This window comes from Pteropus vampyrus, unplaced genomic scaffold (assembly GCF_000151845.1).
Source record: "Pteropus vampyrus isolate Shadow unplaced genomic scaffold, Pvam_2.0 Scaffold64, whole genome shotgun sequence".
NCBI classification, from domain to species: Eukaryota; Metazoa; Chordata; class Mammalia; order Chiroptera; family Pteropodidae; genus Pteropus; species Pteropus vampyrus.
The window spans coordinates 7,036,615-7,061,974 of record NW_011888845.1 but is presented as its reverse complement, the minus strand read 5'-3'; the positions used below and the strand labels follow the sequence as shown (position 1 = coordinate 7,061,974).

The window sequence follows — 25,360 nt, the reverse complement described above, 5'->3', positions numbered from 1 at the left end:
ACATATAAGTGAAATCATATGGTTCTCAACTTTTTCTACCTTTGTTGGCTTAGCACACAGAAACATCCAAAGTACCCTTCGACAGATGGATAAAAAAGTTGGGGGTACATATATACAATGGAATATTACTTAACCATGAGAAAAAATGAAATACTGTCATTTGCGACAACATGGATGGATTACTTTTCGATGGCATTTCCTGCCTCTGGTGTCTACCTGCCTCACTAGTGTTTATGTACACATCCACATTAATCCTCGATGTCTCAGAAAGATTTAAGCAGTCCCCACTAACAATGTACTTAATTACTAAATTTTCTTCCAGGCATTTTTTTCCACAGGTCCTTTTATTGTTTTGCCTCCAACTTGTCTTTCAAGCCCGTTTTTATATATTCACTATAGTTCAGGTAGATTTACTAGGTGGTTCCTTAAAGTATTTCACTCATTTTTCCTCACTGGTATCATTTGCAACTATTTGGCCAAACGATATTTTTGCTAGCTTCTCCAGAGAAAGCGGAGTAGGGTGGACTAGAGCCAGAATGCTTGATTTGAAATCCTATTTTCACTGCTGGTTACCTGGCTGATGTTGGCTCAGCTACTCAATCTCTCTCTGAATGTAAGCTTTCCTATCTAAGAAAGTAATAGTATTTAACTCATAGAGGTGCCAATGGATAACTTAAGTCTAGGCGTGTAAAGCACTTAGGCAAGCACCTGCCCTGTGTTAAGTACTATATTGTTATAAGTTAGATACTATGAGTACCACCCTTAAAATCTAACTTATGAATGCTAGCTCTGCTGCTTACTGGCTAGGTAATTTAGCATATCCTACTTAATCTCTTTAAACCTCAGTTACAACTGTAAAATGGGAATAATGCCAACATAAAAGGCTTTTCTAAAAATTAAATGCCAAAGGTAAATAATTTGCATAGTGTCTGGCTTATAAGTACTTAATTATATTAGTTGCTTCTATTAACAATACCATTATTATTATTAACACTGTTGGTTTTTTGGCTACTTTTAATATTATAGACTTACAAGAACTGCCCCAGTCTGTTCTATCCTGACTACTATAAAGTTGATGATCATTGGTTGTTTTTCCCCTAAATTTCTGTTTTTGCACAATATCAAGTAGGTAGCATTAAAATAATCAGTTCTCCAACTTTTCTGAGTGGAAGCAAAGCATTTTTTTAAACAATAGTTTAATGGGGTTTCCAGCAGGTATCATAACTTACACCTTGTTTGTGTTATAGGTCAGGAAAACATCTGCATATATCTAACAATGAAGTTTTGAGTCCGCTTTCAAAAGTTACATACTCTACAAAGAAGTTATGCCTATGAACTTTGCTTTTTGTCTAGGTAGGTTACCTGTTGCCCCTTTAAAGCCAGGGGCTTTTCCTTTTAAATCTTTATATCCATGAAGCTGTTAATTTTGAAGACAGATCTGTCTGGTTCTGCTATCAGACAGGTGACTGATAGATTTATCTAATTTTTTGACCCTCAAATTTTTTAGTGAGAAAACAACGATTATGCCTCTTACCTTTTATTATTGTTGTGAGTTTATGCCTGTTAAAATCCTAACAGACAATAGACATCTATTAAAGATGACTACCTTTTTTTATCTCTCACTGCTTCTTCCTGTGAAAATTTGCTTGATGTAGAATGGCCATTTAATTAACGTTAAGTTGAATTGTATCAAATAGCATGATAGATTTTAATATACTAAGAATTATAAAGTTTCTGCTAACTGTATTGGCTATATAAATTCAAGATTTTTTTCTCTTGTTTGCTCATGTACTTTATTTTTATTCTTGGTCAAAATCTCATTTGAAAATAAAACATAAGTAACTGAACTCATAAAACTAAAGTACTTATCTTCATCTCATAATTTTATGTATGTAACATTAAGAAGTTGGAATTTTACCCTTTGGGCAATAGGTAGAAATCGATAATTTGAGGAAAACTAATCTGAACTAAGCATTTGAAACAAAGCAAAGAAAGAACCTAAAGATGAATTTTAGATTTTTGAGGTTCAACTAAACAGTAGACACATGAGGAGGAATCCAACCTTGGGAGATGTTGATGAATGGTTTAGATGCAGGCGTTTAAGAAGAGAAATACTGTTTGAATGGAAAGGTCCACAAATAATTGGAGACTCTTGAACAAATAAGTCAATAGGAGAGTCAAGGTTTATGATAGTTTTGGAGATGAAAGCTGAAAATGGAATGTTACAATAATCTTGTAAGGAGCTTAGAATAGAAAAAAGTGAAATACAGCTAGATGAAACTTGTTAGTTTGGGAAGAAATTGTCATGGAGATTGTTTTCTGAGAGGAGGAATTTGGTAGATTAATTTTGGGATGACATTTGCTGCCTAAATTACATATGAAAACTATTATAATCTGTTATCTAAATTTTAAGAGGATATTTTCTTATGTAAAAGAAAATCTTAAATGAGATCTAGATACAAAGTAAAATGTATTATTGTTTCATTGTATCTAGGCCTTTATGTGTGTAATCTCTTCTACAATGTATTGCTTAAAATGCTTTAACTTAATTTGGAATCTGAAACAGAAGAGAAATGTTTGCTAAAAATCTGGTTTCTAACATAGAAAAAGTCAGTTCCTACTCAATGAGTAAGTACTTTTTAACCTACTAAATCCCCAAAGATACCTTTTAGAACCTTTTCCTACTCCCTGGGGTATTATTGTTACATTACAATAAACTTTATCTATACTCCTGTCTTCACAACTGGACTCCTTACTGCTGGATATAGTCTTAGAAAGAAGAGAGAAGAACATGGTAAAAGGATATTCTTACATGATTTCCACAAATCCTGTTTCAAGGAGGAACTACTCTGATAAAGAAAGGAAAACTAGGGTCCCCACTTTTATTTATATTTTGTTTTTGGCAAACACACATTTTTGGGGGTGTCAGTAACTAAAAAAAATAAAATAAAATAAAGAGGGTGTGTGTGTGTGTGTGTGTGTGTGTGTGTGTGTGTGTGTAAATTCTAGAAATTCCTCAGGTTTCTGATAATGGAAGACAAGACAGTAAGAGAAATTTGAGTACCATAAACTGGTAGATTTGCTTGCAATGAGGGCTCAAATATTTTCATATTTCATCCTCTCAGTCTACTCCCTGCAAATTTTAGAGAAGCCTGAAACTAAACTCGATGAGAGTACCAGATGATCAGTCTAGTTACCTGAAAGATACTTGAGTGAGTGCATTTGTGCTCTCCCCCATCCCCCGTTCTCCTTGCAATATTCATTAGAAAAAGCATTGCAGGGAAAATCAGGAGACCAAGTGACATTATGAGGCATGTGACTTTAGTTCAGGCACTCATTCTCTGAACTCTAACTTCTTTAACATTAAAATAAAGTAGTGAACAGGATAAGACCCTTTATTACAATCAAAAGTGCATGACGGTCTTTGCATTCAAGAGACTGTACATATATGGAGCATGGTAGATAAGATATATTAGATTATGTTGAACGTACTCTACAGATGTGGGACAAACTTGGAAACCAGGAAAGAGAATATGAATTTCAGAATGATGACAGGCAGAGTACTGGCGATTCTCAAGCCACCAGTGCCATCAGCTATAACTGCAACCGAAAGAGGTTTTGGTGTAGTGCAACCATCTGTCTTGAACAACTGCCCCCAAGGGCTTGTCTAAAGAATCCTTACAATCTCTAAGCTTAGTTGATTTAATTTGTCATTTCGTGAAATTCTGTTATATTGTATTTCTACTAGAATTTCACCAGTATGGCAGTGGTACAACATTTAACAGCCAGAATGTCTAAGGCCCCAATCAATCAGACCTGTGATCTGATCAAGCAAAATGTACTTGTGCAGACTAGCTGAATATATCAGTGGTGGGTACCAGTGGCTGGTTATTTATTATTCTGCAAAGGCATAAATCTCAGCCGCATTATTTAATTAAAAAATATTGCAATATAAGTGACCACCAGAAATTACAACGTGGGCTAAAATTGCAGCAAAGGGCACTGGGTTTTATTTTCAAGTAGTTACATTTAGTACTGCTGCTCAGAGAAAGAACAGCAAGAACATTAAAAGCAAGATCTCTCTTATTCTCTATGACACACAGTTCCCATGATTCATATCATGGGAGTTTGTGTTTTAAATATTTTCTTACACCGAGAATAGAAAAAAAGAAGAGTAAAGATTTCAAGTTTATTCATAGAGGTGGAGAAGAAGAAAGAAAAAGATTACGCCCAAGAACAAATTGCTCATCCTCCAGTATCCTAAACTTTCAATCCAGCTCTCATACCAGTTGCATCTGTAGCTCTCCAGCTCTGTTAGTCTCCATGAGGGTGTAAAATAGAGAACAACTCACTTTACATGGATGTTTGCAAGTCCAAGTTTCTGCGGCAGAGTAAATGTAAATATATGAAAGAATACGAAGAAATAAAAAACCTGTTATTGGTATATTCTCTATTTTACTTCTAAGAAATACAAGCAGAAGTGTTAGATGAAGGTCTTTCCTGGGTCCCTCTGCCAAACTTATCGATTATATGGTTTCCTATAAAGAGAAAGTATAGTTTCTCATCATCAATAATGAAGAGAAATTGTCTTAATTCAAATACTGAGATCATTAAAAGCTATTGCAAAGAACATTTGTAGTTTCCCCAAGTAAAAGCCTTTAGCTCACTACACATCAAAAAATAATAATAATAATAATAATCACAAAGATCTGTGAGTGGCAGAAAGATTTAGCAGCCACTATTTTCCACAGAATGAGGAATTCATAATGCAAGCAGGCCAAAATCAAGACAAGACTCAATCCTATTTACCCATTTCTATTTGGTTTTCTGCAAAAGCTATTGACAATCTAGCTAGCAAGGCAAGTGGTCTCTAAGTTTTCTTTGACAGAAAATTATAAGGGTGGTGTTGGCAAAACACATAGAACAATGCTTTTTCAACCAGCAAAAGAAAAATAAATTTTAGGATTCCTGGGTATGACCTACCACCCTAAACAGGGTCTTAATTTTTCAGTGGGTATACAGTCATCGAAATCAAAATCAACTCAGAAGGAAAAACTGATATGCAAACTATTAATTTGTACCTGCTTTTTAAGAACATTACTGTACCGCTTTTTAAGAACATTACTGTAGAAATAAATTAAGTCTCAACTCACTCTCATTATTAATCCTTAGGCCATGCGTATGAACCAAAGATAGAAAATAATAAAACCTAATATATACTTACAATGTTAAAAACAAAAGAATGGTAGAACTCATTAAGGCCAAGGGGTCATTTTTTGACTTTTTTCACCACTTTCCTCACTGCAAAAAATATCATGGCAATTTTCCCCCAGCAGTGCCTAAAGGAAACTTTAAAATGCTTTATGATATAATATTTTCCATCAGCTAACAGTCATCTCAAAAAGGTACAGAGAAGAAACCTATTTTCATCCTGCAAGTGTTCCAAAAGACATTAGTCATCATAATAATTATAAGATACAGGTTTGGCTATAGTCCTGAGTGCTGTGGCCAATAGAAGAATCTGCATCTGTTCTAAAAATGATATAAAAATCCAAGACATAATGCTAGAAGAAAGATGGTTTATTTAAGCTTAAACTTCAGAAGAAAATTCACACAATTTTAAAAGACAGCATCTTATGTTTTGTGGAAATAATTTAATATTTTAATAGTGGTTAAACACCACTTACTTTCTATGGAGATTTGGACCACAGTAGTATTATGACCATTCTACAGTGTCAAAAAAAATATTTCATTAACCTCCCTCACATGTTTTGGTTATTTTAAATATCAGTTACCTTTCAAAACATAAAAACCTACGATGCATTCTGGTAAATTACTCTCTACTAAGAGGAGACTAGAGCATGAAACAAACAAGAATGTTTAATGGAATACAAATATCCAACCTAGAAACTCTAATAAAAATCTCCTTCCATTGGGTGAAGGCTCTTGGCTAATACATAGAAAACCACCACATGTGGATCCCCTCAAAACACATTACAGATCAAACTCATAATCATTCCTTCCACAAAATGGCACAAGAATTGATTTCAATTATTATTTAATACTTATTTCCCTCTTCTGTCAAAAAAATGTTCCATACACATGAAATTGAAGGTCGGCAGCCTGTACTCATTTATGGAATTTTAAGGACTATTGATTTATCACTGAATTTTCTAGTTTTCTCATTGTTACTGGAAGGATGCCTCAGAGTCTGAATTAGATGATAAGATGGGCTGGAATGCTGATAGGATTAGTTAAGACTGATGGAAAGAAACGCTTCTTAAAATAATGTCAAAACGAATTTTATAAATTAGGTTAATATGATTGATTATACTTGGCCAAAATTTCTCATGTAGCATTGAACTCACGTATCTTATTGCTTTGTTGTGCCCCCATAAAACTCTTTGATATCTGAGTGTTAATCATTGGAAAAAATATGAGGTAATTTAAAAATAAATTAGATGTCTTTGGAAACTAGAAACTATTTTGTACACCTGAGGGGTTTTTTTTTGTTATTGTTTGTTATTTTTGTGTGTGTGTGCTACACCAATATATAAACAATGAGAGTATTTAATCAAATATTTATGTTATCAGTATATTTTCATAGGGTGTGATGTTCAGATGGACATTTGCAGAAGGTATGCGTCTTTACTGCATATTTAATTCTCCCACACAATCTTTGTTAAAAATACAGCATCGACTTTTATTAAAGCACCAACATGGTTATAGCAGAAGTTTCAGTACTAGAAAGAAACTAAGGTTACTCTAGAAAGAAACTAAGGTTATATACTCTAGTCATTTTTTTCTTTAAACAATAACCTACCCATTCCTCCAGCCCTCCATATACACTTTTCTATAAATGTTGCCATTGTTGCTGGCAGATTCAGTGTTTGTGGATCCTGAAGATTATACAATTTTGCATTCTATAAGAAAAAGGTTACAAAATTATGAATACAAATTAAGCATGAAAGTGAATATTTTGAATGAGAAAGGCAATCACGATTAATTGCAAAATTTTAAAAGCTGAAAATACTACAAACTTCACAAAATCCAGAAAATAATATAGTATTTTTGTTAACTGCCTGATATACCCCCCGTGTTCTTTTCCCATACTTTTGGAGGTATAATTTTTAATCACCTTCTAAAATTATAGTATTTTCTATAGTGAGGACAGAAAAGTCAGGTTTTTTTTTCCCCCCCTCTAGCATGGTTGATAGAAAAAAACTTATGATAGTTTTGAAAGTTTCAGTTTCACAACTTACGACTGGTTATGTTATAGACTATTAGGATTATTGTCAAATTCAGGGACACGTCTATCAAATTTCTCTCATAGTTGAGCTGAATGATATGAAAGAGTTTTACACAGAAAAGATCTGGCCCCAAATAATTCAAAACTTGTTTTTCCATCACTAAATACATATTTCCTGCACTGGTGCCGCAGTTCACAATCATATAGCAGTCAGACCTCCAATCATGAATACTTATGTCATAAACTAGGTTAGCTAGTAAGAGTATTCCTGGAATCATTTCTGTACCAGAATGTTAAGAATACCTAAATTATGCAAATAAAAATATTCCGCTAAATGCAAACTAAATGAATTTCTAAGACAAAATTCACTTAGCAAGATCTCACAAACAGCCATGCCCACTCTAACACCACTTGACCCAAGAGAAAGTGTGATAGGCAGAGAAGTGATCTCAGCTGATAGCAAGTAAAATAAATACCTTACTTTTCCAACAAGAGACATGATCCTGTGAGCACAATAATCAGAGTCTTCGAAAGGAACTTTTTTTACTGCCCACCCCTCCCTGCTGGAGCCCTCCTTTCTGTCTCCCCATTCTCACCCCCAACCCACAGACTCACATACCTCTGAATGAGCCTTGATTGCTCTTTCTTTTCCTCCCACATCCACTTGTCATCAAATCCTATTGTTTCCATATTCAGTGCTATCTTTGGCCTTGATATTTTCAATCCCATTCCTATGCTCAGAGCCGAGGCCACATCTCAGTAAGCCTCACTTATATTCATTTTCTAAATCTTGTCTCCTTTCTTCACTCTGTTCTCCAATCCACCCTAAACAACTGAGAATTATAAAATTCCTCCAAATATTAGTTTATCCTCTGCTGAAAAACCTTCCGGTGGCCTTTTATTACAATATGACCTCAGCATATGCAGTCATATGAAGTTATGACCTCAGCATTTGCAGTCATCTGTAAACTCCATTTTATTTCTATGTTTGTCCAAACTGCCTTTCCAGATTCTTTAGATTTGCTTTAAAAAGCAAATCTTTTCCCCCTTTTCTTGCCTTCCCTCTTCTTACCCCTTTTTGCATGGAGCTTTTTCCTTCTTCTCTCTACTCAGGTTATACTAATTCATCTTGGTCCACTACTAGTTTTCCTTACCCTCTTAGAGGTTTTGTAAAACACCCATACTCATAGTGATAATTCCCTTTAGAAGTAGGTATAGTCTCTCTTTGGCAATTAGTATATGCTATGTTATACCTTCATTAATTTAGTATTCACATAAAATATATATGTATGTGAGCGTGAATATGTAGAATGTCTTTCTAAAATATCATAAATAGGTTCAATTCAATTGCTATCACCAAGCACTCTACTTAGGGCTGCAAAGATAAAATAAATTTAAGAAACACTTTCTGCCTTTAGGATGTTTAATCTTGTAAGTAGGAGGAAATAAGAGCAAAAATCACTTCTAATAGAGAGAGGAGTAAGAGCCCTATATAGCAATTACATATTATGTGTTAACTGTTAGACTAATCTTTGTCTTTTCCACTAGGCAGCATGCTTTTGAGAGTAAAGGTAGTGTCTCTTTAATCATAGTTTTTATATTTCCAGCACCTAATTTCTGGAGGTATTGAGTTCACCATTGGAGATGTTCATGTAGGGGCTGAGAGATGTCTTAACTATCGCTAAGGGGATTCGAACACTGACTAGTTGCCTGGATGGGAGATATGAAAGACAAATGATCTATATTTATGTATGTGAGTTCTCTGTGAGAAAAGTACTCTGTAGAGTATTTTAATGTGACAAAATACAGAGGTTTTGGAAAGAGAAAACTAGGTGCAAGTTTCAATTCCAAGCTTCAGTTTTTTCATCTACTAAAATAATCAATAACCGGTTGGTCATGATATCATGAGATTAAGTGAATCAATATACAGTGAATGGAACTCAGTAGGTATTCAAAAGTTTAAGTTTTAGTTTACTCTCTTATCCGCTATAGAGCTAATTGGCTTCGTATTTTGTTGTGTGCCTGTTTTTCTGAAATCTACTTTTCAATTCCCTAAATCTACTTCAATCATGATGATGGATCTGTAAAATGTAAATGTGTACTTCTTAGCAGAAGGTGAATTTAAAAGAAGCTTTAAAATATTTAAAGTTTGGATTACGATGTGTAACGAACTAAAACTCACATTTTTTTAGACTCAGCTAACACTAATGATGATTCAAAACAGTGATCTCATTTACAGTAAGCTGTTTCTTGTCAGGCAAGCTGCAAGGAGTGGGTTTGATTACCTATATATATTCTCTGTGGTCAGAAACTTAATGCTGAGACTCAGCAGGGGAGAAAGAAAAGTCTGAAGAGTGAATTGGCTTGTAGTGCCATTTATAATAAAGGGAAGCTTTGCTAAGAAATTTTATCTGAAAGTTAAGAACTCCTTAGGATTTTCACCATCAACTCAGCATGGTGCTATTATTTTGTTACTGAGACACTTAAACTTTGTTTTTCTTACGCCTTACAGAGGAATCAATAGTTTAAAATTAGAGCGGAGTAGCTGGCTCTTGTGTGTTAATCTGGGCTTGGTACTGAGACTTCAAAGATTGCTGTCAGCAGTTTACCACCCATGTATTAAACTTTGTGTGCACTCACTGGTTTATTCATAGAAAAATTAAAATATAACATATGACAGATTTTAATAAAATATGGCATAAGAGAGTTTTTAAAAAACAGTATCTACTTTTTCTTGTTATCAACAGTATGTTATTGTAGATTTATTTTGGTAAGTCTGCCAAATTCATAATACTTTCTTCTTCATTGTAAACTAGTGTCTCCCTCATATTAGCCTTGGGGTTGGGTCCCCAATAATCATGTTTATATTTTATGAACTTCACCCCTACCCTACTCTTGCCACTGGTGGCTAATCTCAGACCTAATTTCCAGAAACACCTGTCTAATTGTTTCTAGCTGACTCACTAGCGTTAGGTACCTGACAATCCTGAGTGAACACGCATCTTCCACCTGGGGATCTACAATAGGCCTGAGAGACAGTCAGCCTATCAGTAGCTGTGGGCAATGAGAACTGGACATGTAAATGTGGCAGCCCTAAAGTGGACATATTTCACCATGTGCTGAACCATGTTGATCAAAGAAGCCCAAAAATTCAGTCTGTAGATTAAAATAGAATAGAAACATATATGCTGAGAAAACAGAGATGAGATACAGAGGGAGATTCTTGATCGTTTTCTAGTCCTCGGTCCAGACCTTTCTTAAAGCCTGATGGCACTCTTATTATTGAACTTCATGATCTTATATTCATATAACACCCCCAGGTGTGTTTGTTCATTTGTTTATTTATTTATTTATTACTAAAAGAAAATAAAATTGCTTCTGCTATTTGCAATCGACAATGCACAATTAATTCATAAAGGAAGGTAAATGTGACTTTAATGCGTCCATAGATTATCCCAGGCAAAAATTAAAGAATATTTTACATGATGAAATTTTATATAATAGTTACTTTATACAGAATGTCTATAATGTTCTAGGTCATTATGCACACATGTTATTAGTACTATGAATATTATTTCTAATACTAATGTATATGATATACATATTATATTATTTCTAATATCAGTGCAATCTGGTGAGGCTGAAATGATTATCCCCACTATACAGAAGGGAAAGCCAAGCCTCAAAGTGTTCATAAATTACACAGCTACTGACACAGCTAGAATTCAAATCAGGATGCTACTGTCTGTTTCCAAAGTAGGGTCCTGATCCCTTGGCAACATAACAGACTTTGCTGAAGGCCAAACACCTTCAAATAGGTTCTCACACTGAACTTTCCTCTTCCCCTGTGGCATTCTTTTTTTCAAAAAGTGACACTTTGATTTGTTCAGTCCAAGGTTCAATTTAACCTTCACTTCACAAAAACTTCATAAAAGCTACTCTTTACTTCTTTCTTTTTTTCACATATCCTCCATCTAGTCCATCCTCAAATCCTAACAGATCATTTTCACAGTACACTCGGAATCTGACCTCCTCTCATCCTTTCCAAGCCATAATTTTGTCAGTAGGAGACATTGCAATGAGTTACTCACCAGTCTCCCTGTTTCTACTCTTGTGTCCACCCCCGCCCCATATTTCTGTTCTCCATGGTACGGACAGAATAAACTTTTAAAAACATCTATCTGATCATGTCACTTTCCAGCCCCCAAATTTCCAAAAGCAACATGAATTGGCCTGTCCACCTCTTGACCTTATCTACAACCTCTCCCTCACACATTCCGCTCCAGCTTTAAGTGCCCTCCTGGCTGATTCTCAAATATTTCAAGCAAGTTCCATTTCAGGGCATTTATGTTTGTTGTTTCCTTACCAGAGATGCTCTTTACAGAGGTGGCCCCTTGACCTAGATCTTCCTTTCATTTAGGCATTTGCTGAAGTCTCCACATCAGAGAGACCTTCCCTACTGCCCATTTTATGCTAGTGCCTTCCCTCTACTTCCCTTCAGAGTTTTTTTTCTCTATCTGACATTACTTTATTCATTTACTTGCATATGTTTGTTTTCTGTCTCCTTCCACTAAAATGTAAGCTTTATGAAAGCAAATATTTGGTCTGTTTTGTACATCTTTAGGACCTTCAAAACAGTACCTGAGATAAGATAAAGGCTCAGTAAATAACTGAATGAATGAATAAAAGAGATTAGATAATTTAAAATCTAAGTAAAAAATTTAGATTACATGACTTTACATATTTTCTTTTACTTACTTTAAGAACCATCCTCCTCCTAAGTTTCCTCTTTCAGAATAGAATCTTTTCCACCCATGTTTCTATAAACTCTTTATGTTTTTGTAGCTTACTCTTATATGACTTGTATCCCAGTGATTTATTCACTATAAACTGGAATGCACATGATTGGCTACAATGTTTCATCAATCTTGTTCTCTTTCAAGGTGCCCTATATTTGCCTTGTACATTTTTTGATTAATGACAGTGTTGACCACTATTATCTGAAAAGCTTTTCTCTTTCTTTTAATTTTTGTAATAAAGATCTAACTGTTTAAACCTCTGTTTGGAAGACAAAAATACCACAGTGGTGATATACATAAAGATGGTACAGTTAGAAGGTTCCTCAGAGACTATAAAATGACCCCATCACCCCTGTTGTGGATTTTAAGTCCACTCATTCAATGAGTACTTATTTTGCACATACGATGTCTCAGGGAAGCGATGGCCTAGTCCTGATTTTGAAATTTCCAGATGGTTTAAGATTTTAAATATTGAGACCTGGTGTTATGTAAAAGATACTTTAGATGAACACATTTACCCTTTTCTCTGGGAAATGGATTTCTAACAATAGTTTCTCTTCATGTTTGCAGATATTAGTTAATGTTTCCTATTTAAGCAGTAACATTATTCCTAAAAACTAACATAATCTTAGTCTTAATATATTCTTAGTGACACCTATCAACCATGTTCACTTTATTATAGGGTTAAGTTCAGTTGGTGATTAAACAGTCCATTGAACATTTATATGTTTTGAGTGGCCAGCATATGACAATAATTGCCCTTAAAGAGATTACATTTAATAAGTAATCATTCATAGATGACATTTAAGAAGACAGCATCTTTGTGGATGATTGAATGAAACAAACACCTAGATCAGGAGATGAGCATGCTGGAGAGGTTAACGTCAAAATGAATGTTTCATAGGATGATGATCTGGTTCACATCATTTGATTTAACATTTATAGTGTACTTACTGTGGTTACACAAGTGAATAGAAGACTGTCCCTTTTTACAACTTTCATAATCTAGTTGGAGAAATGGAAATAGGGACTAGAATACAATGTGACCTGTGGAATTATAACGACCTGAATGAAAGGTCAAAGGGCGTATCAAGAGATACAGCAGATGGGAAGGGAGGGAGATGTTTAGAGTCATTGCATTTCTTCTGTTCATTCTACATTTTTTTTTAATTCTTCGTATCTGCTAATCCCATATCTTTTGTATAGTGAAAGAGAGAATAAGGATATTTGAATGAAAGACCAGACATATGGTCATGCATGATTACCAGCTTATAATATATTCACATTATATTTGTCAAATATTTCTGAGTTTTATGCTAACCTTTATCGTGTTCCAGAAGCTTCTGAATATATGACACATTATGTTCATAATTATTTCCACTTGACATTGATCAAGTCTTCTAAATATAAGAAAACCAAAAGATTGTTTGATTCTTAAAATGCAACCTATTTAACTGGTACTAACGACAATCATGGCACCTGGAAAATGAAAGCTTTTCTCAAAATGCTATCATTTAAATGCACTGCTTAAACTCTATTGCAAATGAAATTCATTTTTGGCAACAAACATCATCTGTTATATTCACAGTATACGAATATCTTTGAGGCTTAGCTTGTCACCCAATTAATTTAACTTTTCTTAACAACTGATTTCTCAAGGGTACTTACATATTCTTCATAAGCCTCATGGGCTGGAGGAGGGGGTGCCCTGTATCCTGGCACCGTTGGTGTGCCCCGGGCTCTTGGGGTAGGAACACCTCTTGCTACAGGGGGCACTGGAAGAGCTCCACGAGTCACAGTGGTCCCTCTGGGAGTTAGGACACCTCGTCCAGGTGGCGGGGGAGGAGGAATGGCACCCCCACGGCCCCTATGAAAAACAGGACATGTACAGATGAGAAACAAATGATGAGAGAAAGGGATTAAAACAGATAAATCTCTCATCTTACAGCCTCCATACAATGGGAAGAAAACCAAATTTCTCTCTCTCTCTCTCTCTCTCTCTGTGTGTCTGTGTGTGTGTGTGTGTGTGTGTGTGTGTGTGCGCGCTTGTATTTGATTGTGACTCTTTAGGATGTAAAGTGCTTTGACCTCTACAGTTGAATAATTTTTTTTAAGTACTAGCTATGACTTAGTTATCAAGAAAACCATGTAAAATACTTTGATAGTTTCTTTTATAAAACTAAAAAACTAACTAAACCAACCAACCAAACAAAACCAATCCACTGTCATTTTATTGCAAATTTACCAGGAAGACCCAAATGAGAGCACTGTCTAATATATGACTCACTGGACAATCAATGAAACTGCGCTGCTAAATGTCACTGTCTCCTCCATGGTAGACGTTATTGACAGTGATGCGCAATGTTGTCATTTATAAATAAAAAAAAGTCAGCCTGCAATTTAATACTTAATAAAATGTGGAAATTCAACCATCGTGATATCATTTTGTTTTTTATAGTAACTTAAGCTTGAGGTCACTTGAAATCACAACTCATTGTTGCTGATTTGTTATCATGAATGTAATCCCCTGAACCGGTACAGTCTCTGATAAAATGTAGTATTCTCTGCTAAGTACGGTGCTAGTGAAATACATTAGGGCTCTTCAATAAAACGAATAGACTGAATACTCTGTACCACAGCGCTTGAAACAGAAGTAACTTGTGCTAAAAGCCTAAGATCAAATGGATGCAGCCAACTTTTATGGCATTCTGAGGCCTTCGGAAAGGTTGAATGTCTGGTCTTTGTGCAAAAGTGTGGCTATTTCACTTTTTATTGTCTGAAAGGCTGGCCTCTATAAAGTACTACTTTCAGCAGGAACACTAAAGCTTTGGAAAAAATAATGATTATTGGGACGTCAACAATCATGCTGTCTGGCTGCACCCACAGATGGGAAATGTAGGTTATGCTTTCTGCTATGAATAGCAGTCAGCTGGCTCTTTCTTGCTTGCAGAAAATGAGCTTTTACAAGTGAATAGTAAGAATGCTGGTAAAGCTTTTAAAAGTTTTAAATAGATTACAGAGTTGATGAGCAGAGAAATTATCAGAGAATTTATTGCGAGTCCACTATAGAAAGAACAGTCTCCTAGTTTGGGGGATGGCGAAATACAAAAGACCCAGAATGCCCAGTGCCTGCTTTAAGCACAGCAGAGCTGAGGAGGCAATATTCCACATTATCATAATAATATAATACGATATTCTATATTATCATGATAATATAAAAACATCTATAAAAAATGATGTAAAGACCAACATTACCTTCACTGGGCCAAGGCACCTATCGGTTTCCTCATAAAAAGGGTAAGCATACATCCAGGTTTGTGTGGAATACTTCTGATTTATAACTGTTATCCTACCTTTCTATTCAGTTTAGCATTTTAACACTCTCAGAAGTGTCCACATGTGGCTAGTAAATTATATGTCACACTGTTTTAAACAATATTCACAAGTCCTGGGTATTAATCATAGGTAAGTATTATAACTGGTTTTTTTTTTTCCTAATAGGTAAAATCAAATTTCTGAAAATGTAACATTTCTTCTTGTTCTAAAATTATGATGCTTGCATCAAATCTAATTTCTCATTCTGTTCCTTCATCAACTGTGTCATCAGACACAGCCCTAGCAAACCTGTCTCCTGAATCTGACTCATTACCTCCTATTCACTATGTCCTTTACCTGGAATATTAACCTCTTATCTCTCTTCTCCACTTTAACACAAGATTCATGCCACCTATTTTAGGATAAGGCTGAATCCATACTCAGTATTTTTTCCTTCATTTTTCTGACTTCTTGTAAGCTTTCCATCTTTAACTCTTCAACTCTTATTCATTCTTCAATCAAATGTAATCTAGGTATTGCTTTTGCCATTTTGTTAAAAATATTCTTGACTGAGCTCACCAGTAGCTTAGTGATTTCGAAATCCACTGAATTCATTTATAGTCCCCATTTCCCCACATCTCCCTTATTATATTTATCACTGTGGACTACTACTTAGAAACACCTTCTTTGAACTTTGTCTATTTATTTGTTTTTTTATTAAATTATTTTTTAAATTTAGTTTCAAGTACATTGGTTAGACATCTATATAGTTCATAAAATGATCCCTCCAATTGCTCCCTTCCCTGCCCTGACCCTCCACCTAGGCAACATATTAATGCTAACTGCATTCCCTCTGCCATGCTCCCCATCCCTGTGACCAACTATCAGCTACTAATTTGTACTTCTTTAGCCCTTCACCGCATTCTCCCAGCCACCAATGCCCCCTCCCCTTTGTCCGACACCAAATTGTCCACTATATTTGTGAGTCTGTTTTTGATTAGTTTGTTCTTTTTATTCCTTAAATTCCACATATAAGTGAAATCATATAGTGTTTATCTTCCTCTGTCTGACTTAAATACCTTAAATATCAAAGCAGTATCTTTGCTTATCTCTTTCTTTTTCATATGTAGGAGTCATGTTTTCTTATCTTTTCAGCCACTCTATCTTTTGGTTGGAGTACTTAACTCTTTTCCATTTAAGGTAATTATTGATAGGAATGTAGCTGTTACCATTCTGTATTCCTGTCTTTGATATATGTTTTTTCTTCTTAAAGAAGTCCCTCCAACATTTCCTGTAATACTAGCTTGGTGATAAATTCCTTTAGCTTATTTTTGTCTGGGAAGCTCTTTATCTGTCCTTCTAAATGATAGCTTTGCTGGATAAATTATTCTTGGTTGTAGATCCTGGGTCTTCATCCTGTGGAATATTTTTTGCCAAGCCCTTCTGTCCTGCATAGTTTCTTCTGAGAAATCAGCTGCCAGTCTTATGGGTTTTTCCTTATACATAATTATTTGTTTTTCTCTTGCTGCTTTTAATATTCTTTCTTTGTATTTAACCTTAGGCATTTTAATTGATGTGTCTTGATGTGGGCCTCTTTGGATCCCTGATTTTTGGACTTCTCTGAGCTTCCTGGGGTTTTCTGTCCATTTCCTTCATCAGATTAGGGAAGTTTTCCATCATTATTTCTTCAAACAGCTGTTCAACATCTTGATGTTCTTCAGTTACGCCAATTAGATGGATATTTGGAGCCTTAATACTGTCCCATATCCTCCTTAAATTATTTTCGTAGTCTTGGCATCGTTTTTCCTGCCATTCTAATTGAGTGCCCTGACTGGCTTTCCTGTCCTCTAGATAGGGCATTTGATCCTCTTTATTATTCACTTGTTTATTCTGTTGTTTATTCCATTTAATACACTTCTCATCTCAGATAATGTGTTCTTCATTTCTGACTGGTTCCCTTTTATAATTTCCATTTCCATTTTTATTTTTTTTAATCTCTCTGTTGAAGTTCTCACTGAATTTATCTACACTCCTCAAAAGTTCAATGAGCTTTATAAAAGTTCATTATAACCAGTGTTTTGAACTCTGCATCTGTTAGATTACTTGACTCCATTATATCTAGATCTCGTTCTCTTCTCTTATATGGTTTCTGTTTCTTTGTCTTCCCATTTTAGCTGCCTTTCTGTGTCTGTTTCTATGTACTAAGCAAAGCTCCTAAATCTCCCGTCTTATTAGTGTGGATTTGTGTAGTAGGTGTTCAGTGGCACAGTCCTGAGAGGGTTTCAGCTGCAGGCCAAATTTAGCCCAAGCCTCTACCCCTCCAGGGCCACCTGTGAAGATTCAGCAAGCAATCCACAGATGCTTACATACAGTTGCCTCATAAAGCCACACCAGAAACCGAGGCTGCCTCCAGTGTCTCAGGAAGGAGCAACTGACTCGCTGAGGATATACCTCGATGTGGCTTGGGTGGGGCCACAAGTTGGAGGAGGCGGGATTTCAGGGAATCCTCTGGGCAGAGTGATCTCTGTTATCCAGTTTGATGACATCACAGCTATGATGGTGCTGTGTCCCGTGCACTGGTAGCAGGGAGGGCTCAACAGGGAACAATGGATACCACCAGCACTTCTGTACCCAGCAAGTTTTGCCTCGATCCTCACTCTGACAATGTCTCCCTGTAAGTCCCTGGTGCCCCCTGCACACAGCCGAATCGGACTGGTGCTCAAGAGTGAGCATCACCGCGAAAATCCGTTTGTGGACGCTGCCCCTTTAAGAGGCGTCTGCCGCTGCCGCAGCCGCAGCCTCTGTCTCACTCAGTGGCTCGGGACCGGGCGGCCCTTACCCCACCCTACCTTATGCTGTTGCAGGGTGTTTTCTTGGACTTCTTCCTAGTTGATGGCTTGTTCCTCTAGAGCCCAGGTGATTTTTCCTTGCTGCTGCTCCTTGTTTCCATCACAACTTTGATATGGTCACCAGAGAGATGAATAGAGCCTCTATCATTTATGCCATTTTTTTCCTCAGTCTTCTTTGAACTTTATGACTGCTTTTCTGCTCACCTCCTCCTTATTCTTTCTTATTCTTCAGCTTCCTTCTCTGGCTTCTCTATTCTTGGGCCCACCTTAGAATATGGGTGTCTGTCCTCTAGCCTCTTTCTTTTTCTCATGGTGTACCCTACAATCCCTAACTCAAATAATGGCTATTATCTATTTCCTTCCCAACTCAGGCAATATCCTGGATTATGGGCCTCACATCAGAAGTTCCTTAACTTGTCTGCACATTATAGTTACCTAAAGACCTTTGAAAAATTCCAAATTCTGGACCATACTCCAAGCCAATTAAATCACAATCTCCAGAGGCAGGAAGCCCTCAGTGATTCCAGTGTGCAGACCCCTGACTTATATGCATCATCTAATTAAAAATCTTGACATGCTTACCATTCCTATGCTATTTTAAGGGTTGAGGATCAAAGCACAGAGAGTATGGATCACTTTCCCAAGGTCACACTAGCACATCCATAGAGCTAAAATTAATTATAGGAATCATTATAGTTTTTATTTAACTTAGTCATTTATGCAGTCTTAGTTGATGATATGATAATCTCTAATCAGGCTAGACATCACAGTTATCCTTGGGCCCTCTTCTCCAACATCGAATTGAACACTAATTTATATAAATTCTAATCTCTGATCTGGTCTTATATTTCTATACACATTTCTCTTTGGGGTAATGGACTTGTCTTCTCACTGGCTTCCTTGCCATGAGTCAGTGTCTTTCTGCCTCTGTCTGGCTCTCTTTGCTCTAATTTTTCTCTATTACCCACACTGATGACCAAGTGGTCTTTTTTAGAAGCAAATATGATTACTCCCCTCTTTACTAAACTCATTAGTTCTATGTATTGATTCTCATTATAGTAAACAAAAGCCTTCAAAATCAACCCCTAAAGTTTCATTTTGCAGTGTTTTCTCTCATTCAGCTGTAATGGTGATTTGTGTTAGAGATGGCATGTGTCTTAATTCTTTAGTCATATAAGATAAATGATTATAAAATATATAGATATAATGCTTTGTTCTCTGGTATGTACTATTATCAGAAAACTAGTTTTCATAGATATGTTTATTGAAACAAATTCCTTTAATTAAATAAATTTTCAACAAACTATTATAGAAGTTTAAAAATATTCTGAGTACTATTCTTTTTAAATATGACTGTAACTGAATAATTTAACAGTCGTAATTTCATAAATATGTACAAATTAGCATTAGTTAGCTTGTTTTCAAGAGATTTTTGATCAATATGATTTCCTATTTAGTGAAGCTCTTTCCTTATTCCTTCTTATTTGTATATACATTTCATCATGTGGTTTGATAGAGAAAACAAGGGTTCTTCGTTTACTTTCATTAATGTTAAAATAGTAAAGATATCAGGATAACATTGGTAGTAAGGTTTAATTTTCAACATTAATTTTGTCTTTTTATATATGCAGTATCAGATATGTATGATATGAGATATTAAAAATCAAACGTTTTCAAATTTTTCTTTTAAGATAATCAAAAATCTAGGCCATAATGCAGTATTCTTTATTAAATCATTAGAGATTAAAATTTTAGTATAAAACTACTGAAATTGAAACCTTATATGATTCACGAAAATATGGCAAATATTACAATAAGGAATATCAACAAAATAAAATCTGTTAACACATGATTTTATAATCTCAAAAGCAGGTTAATGCATTATTTTTAAAAATGGTCCCAATTTCAAGGAATATAGACTAGAAAAAAAATTGTGACCTCTGTAGATATAAATCGTTATTTTTTTTGAAATGTAAGAACAAGTTCATGATCTAAACCATATGACTTAATCAGTTAAGATACCTGCTATATCATTTAGCAATCCATGATGATGAGGTTAGAACTGTGCAGGTTTTATAAAAGTCCGATTCCATTAAAAAAGTATGTCCATAAAAAGTTATGCCACATGAATTTTTAGCAATAAACAAGTATTTCTGGATAACACCAGAGAGCTCTTTTTTAATCTTTTAAAGAAAAAAATGTAAAAATAAGCTCTAGAACATTTTCAGAAGTTTTCCTTTAGTCAAATGTAATTTTCAGAATTGCCACATTTTACCTTTACATCGTTATTTCCTTGGTATTTTATTTGGAAGTTTATAATTCTTAACTTTTTTTTCTAATAAGTTTGAAACTGTTTGTGGTATTTATGATTTAAATATTAAAATAATGGTTTTTCAACAGTGGTGGTTGAAATATTTGAGTCATAATTTAATAAATAAACTGAATCAGCAAAGTACTTTAGAATCTCTTAAGATGATTTCTATGCAATATATAAAATAATATTCTAAATCTATGTCCTTTAGATAGTTGAAGGTCAACTGTAATAAGGTGAGAGAATGATAGAATTACATAGTCTATGTGTGAAGGCTATGAGTATTTTTTACTTTACTGCTTTGCAAACCAATGCTTTCTGTTGAAAGCTTGACAAATTCAGAATAACTACAAAACAAATGTTCTCTGATGACCAAAGACATTGCAAAGTCAAATGTGACTAAACTTTAAATACTCTTACCATCTGCCATGCAAGAAGTGCACTTCTGGATTTCTGTACTGGTGTTATACATATATTATCTATCTATCTATCATCTATCTATCTATTATCTATCTATCTATCTATCTATCTATCTATCTATCTATCTATCTATCTATCTATCTATCAATCATCTATCTATCTACCATCTATATCTAATCTACCTACCTACCTTTTTATCATCTTTCTATCTATCTTTCAATTATCTAACTTTCTGACACCATCACCCATCTCTCTACCTATCACAGAAGGCTATATCAATTCAAGGGCCACTTAAAGCACAGACACAATTTATAACTTTCTCTTCAGGCAAGGTTATCCTGGTTCAAAAGACAAATGACTGTATCATCTGCATACCTTAACCTGGGGACAGAACCAAAAAGTAGAAAGACTTGGGATTGTTCCTCTTATTTTCTCAGGACAGTTGTTAATTATGGAGTCAACTTGTCTGTGACCTTGGGCAAATTCCTCACACTTTTCTGTACCTGAATTGTTCACCTGTAAATAATATTTAATCCTAGTATGGAGGATTTGATGAGTTAATTTATGAAAGTTCTTATGTACTATAAAAGCATGTGTTATTGTTTTTGTGGTGGTGGTGGTTATTGTGGCTGATGTTATTGTTTATTCTTTACCATGATTATGCCACAGAGCAAGCCAGTACAAGATTGCCATCCTCATTGGCTGTTACTTTACTTAAAATAAAAACTAATGTACCTTGAAGGAGTTGTGGGAGCTATTCTGATCCCTCTGCCTCTAATACCTCTGCCACGACCAGAGTCCTCTGAGCCATTTAAGTAAGATAATTCACGTAGTTGTTCTTGACGAATTTCATCATTGTAGTCCTAGAAGGGAAAAACATGACTTGTTGAGTTAAAATGGGGCATGGGGTTCTTGGAGCTTAAGAAACAGTAAGAAAGGAAATTTTTCATTTATTTTCTGGAGCCTTGTATATAAAAATCTAAAGTGATGTAAAATCGTATATCCTTTAAATTCTTATTTTTACATAGAGAAATTGAAGTTCTTTCTTTTATCAAGGAAGTAAGTACTCAGCAAAAAATTAGGTGAGATTTGCGGGGCTATCACTTCATGTGCTTCCCAGAAAAAGAAAAACGTTCCAAAGTTATGATTGTGAACAAAAGAATTACTAAAGAACTAGAATAACTGCTTGATACTCATATAACTCCTGAAACATAAACCAAAAAGGGGCAATCTCAAGGCCCAAAGTAGATACTGAAGATGTACTGAAATCATTTAAAAAAGTACAAATAATAGGGCACAGTTTCAGATAACTGGGGAGCTATGAAATCCAATCAAATGACTTGATGAGCAACGTTTAAAAATAAGAACTTTCTATGTTGTAGAATTGGACTGACAGAAAGTAATAGCCATAGCAGAAGGCAAATTTCACAGTAATAACCAGAGATTCAGCCAAAGTCAAAAGGACTGTCTCTCCCTTCATTAATGTGGAAATGTATCAGTCGTTTCAATAGGACCAACAGTGGATCTGTGTCACTAAAGATATATTCTATCTTCAAAACAACAAGTGTCGGTCTTACTGTTTCTCCTTTTACTAATACACTCAACACACACATGCACATATACACACCTGGTTAAACACTACAAAGCTATTTTTTTTTTTGCCAATTAGCAGATATTTGGGCCTGTCCAAAACGTCTGTAAGTTTATTTGGTCCACGCCAAATGGTCTTTGATATTTGGTCCTGTCAAAATGTTCATGCTTAGAAAACACTCCTGAGCTTAAACAGCCCACAATATTTATTTATACATTTGGTTTATGAATACATAAATATTATCATTTTTATTGGTCCAATAATTGTGTTGCAGCTGGATTGCCAATAATAACCCTGCTTGCCTCAGTAGCCTAGCTAATAATGGCTCATAAGTTTAGGTAGATGGATGAGCATTCAAATGTTGCAGAAGAGTGGGATTTATATAAACCATGATTATTGAGGAAGAGTCCTACAGGTAGAGATATGCACAGGGTACAGCAAGTTGAAGATGGGCTCTCACAATTCTTGATGTGTTAATACAATAGCATATATCAAGGATCTTTTTGGCGTGGACTAAATGTGCCTATGGATGTTTTTGATAGAAACAAAATTCCTGCAAGGATTTTTACCAAATGGCCAATGTAAATAATTCTTTTTCAGTAAAAATATGTTTTAGTAAAATTGACTTAGTGGATTTTCTAGTATTGAAGAGAGGTCTAGGAGTTCAGACTAGGAATATTTGTGAAAGGTGAGCTAATAGAAATGATGTTTGAGGCTTAGCTGTGGGAACAAAAATCAAGTCTATTATCTCATCAAATGATGCCAGTTTAGCTCTGCTTATATATGTAATAGGGACATTAAGTGATAATTGTGTACACTCAGCCAGACACTTCTGTCTAGAAAATGGCAGGGTTGTATTCAGCCTACAAGGATTTCTAGTGCATGGCTTGACCTCATGCTCCAAAAACTGCTTTGATTACAAGCAAAAGTAGTAGTCACTCCAAAGCATTTATTTTCTTATTTTTAACATGTTTCTTTCATGTTCATTCTCTTATGCAGTTGATTATAATAATGGGCTCACACAGTTGGCTGACTGAAGAGCTACACAGTTTCTCATCAATCATATATTATTCCATTTTTACCTCTGAATTTTCACATTCAAACAACATCCAAACTAAAAGATAAACATGTCTATTATTTTATTAGGATCAGGAAATATGATGAATTGCTACTTCTGAGTGAACTGACTGGCCACCTTCAAAATAAAAATTCCATAATTTTCCCATATAATATTCCTAATAAGAAAGGGGATCTACACAGCTTCTTGTCTAAGAAAAACCACAGACTCTCAAAGTCCTTATGAATTGTAAAAAGGGATGGATTTTCATTACTGGTAACACTGAAGGTTGGAATGAAAATTAACAAAATTGCAAATGAATTCAATATATGTAAAACTTATTGAGAGCATATATATATTTTTGCCAGAATCAGATAATATAATAATGTAGGTGTAATCTTATTCATTATATAATCATAAAAAACTTCTTTTTAATGTCATTGCACCAGGAAAGTCTAGAAGCTTCCACCTTTCTTTCCTGTGGGTCAGATATTATAGTGTGAGGGCTCTCCAGCTTTCCCTGGTTCCCTCTTTATTTATTTATTTATTTTTAGTCACAGAGAATGTTCTCTAATAAAATCCTTACACGTTTAATCCCAGTTTGTCATCTGCTTCTTGGAGAACCCAAACTAACATAAGAGCATGGATAAAATGAAATTCCTAAGATTACAAACCCGAAAGCTTTGGTAAATCCATTAATGTTAAGGCTGGTGGAGCCTATTCCCTCCACAAACTCAGATTAAATTGAAGTACTTGCCATTCTCTTCCTTAAAAATGGTTATATATAGATTAAATATGAAATTGATTACTGATTGCTAAAAAGGGTACAATCAATATTTTTTAAGAAAATAAACTGTATGTTGCCCAATTTTTTTTAACACTTCGCTTAATAAGAAAATATAAAAGTCACAGAGTGAACAAATACAAAATGTATTTTGGGCTGGAGACTAGAATGATTTGGTTGGTGTAGATTAATTGTGATAATAATGAAGAGGCTGTGTGCATGTGTGTTGTGGGATAGGAGAGAATATGGGCAGCCATAAGAAATTTAAGAGCACTTTAGTGAGAAGTGAAGTTATGATTGAGAGATATGAGAACAAAAGAAGTTTTTAGGTGCAGAAATGACTAGGATTATAACAACACCATTTACCAGAGAAAAGAAGAAATGAAGACAAAAAAGATTGGAGATGAAGAATTTTATAGTTGACCTTGATCACCTTAAGTTTAAAATGTCAAAGAGACATTAACCTTAGAAATTCAAATCCAGGTTGATGGAGTAAATTTGAATGTCATCTGCACACGTTTTTGATAACTGAAGCACAGATTACATAGGAGAATAGTAAAATAATGTAGTGCCAAATTTTCTAACCATACTTTTAATGCAAATTTGTATCATTGAAGATAATCAGTTGACTTGTTAATTGCAATGTTTATATCATTACATGTTAAATGATCAGGTCTTTTAATATTTTAAACTTTAATTTCCTAATTAGACATTCAAAATATATATACCACTGTATTTATAGTAATGAAGTAGCTAATTGTTTCAAATACAGAATATACACTTTTTAAATGCCCAAATGTAGAAATAGTTGAAACTTTAGTCTCTAGACTAAATATATCTTGTGTATTATTTTTATAACATAAACGTAATTTTCTAACCACCAAAGTCTATAATTTTATACTGTAGGACTTATTTCCACCCTTCATTAAGCACAGATCTAACTTTGAATTAATCTTTCATAACTAGTACACAAGTCTGGCTGAGC

General features: G+C 34.7%; 1 protein-coding gene across 2 annotated transcripts in view; it reads right to left on the bottom strand.

Annotated features, from left to right (window-relative positions):
* The window catches only part of KHDRBS2 (KH RNA binding domain containing, signal transduction associated 2), a 511,685-nt gene that overhangs the window by 176,348 nt on the left and 309,977 nt on the right, over positions 1–25,360 (bottom strand). For both annotated transcript variants that reach the window (XR_002780626.1, XM_011361193.1), the window contains exons 5-6: positions 21,679–21,806; positions 13,717–13,915 (exon numbers count right to left, since the gene is read on the bottom strand). Coding sequence is in view for 1 of the 2 variants with exons in the window: in XM_011361193.1 (XP_011359495.1) it covers positions 13,717–13,915; positions 21,679–21,806 (327 nt within the window). In the remaining variant the exon portion in view is untranslated. The remainder of the gene's footprint in view (positions 1–13,716; positions 13,916–21,678; positions 21,807–25,360) is intronic.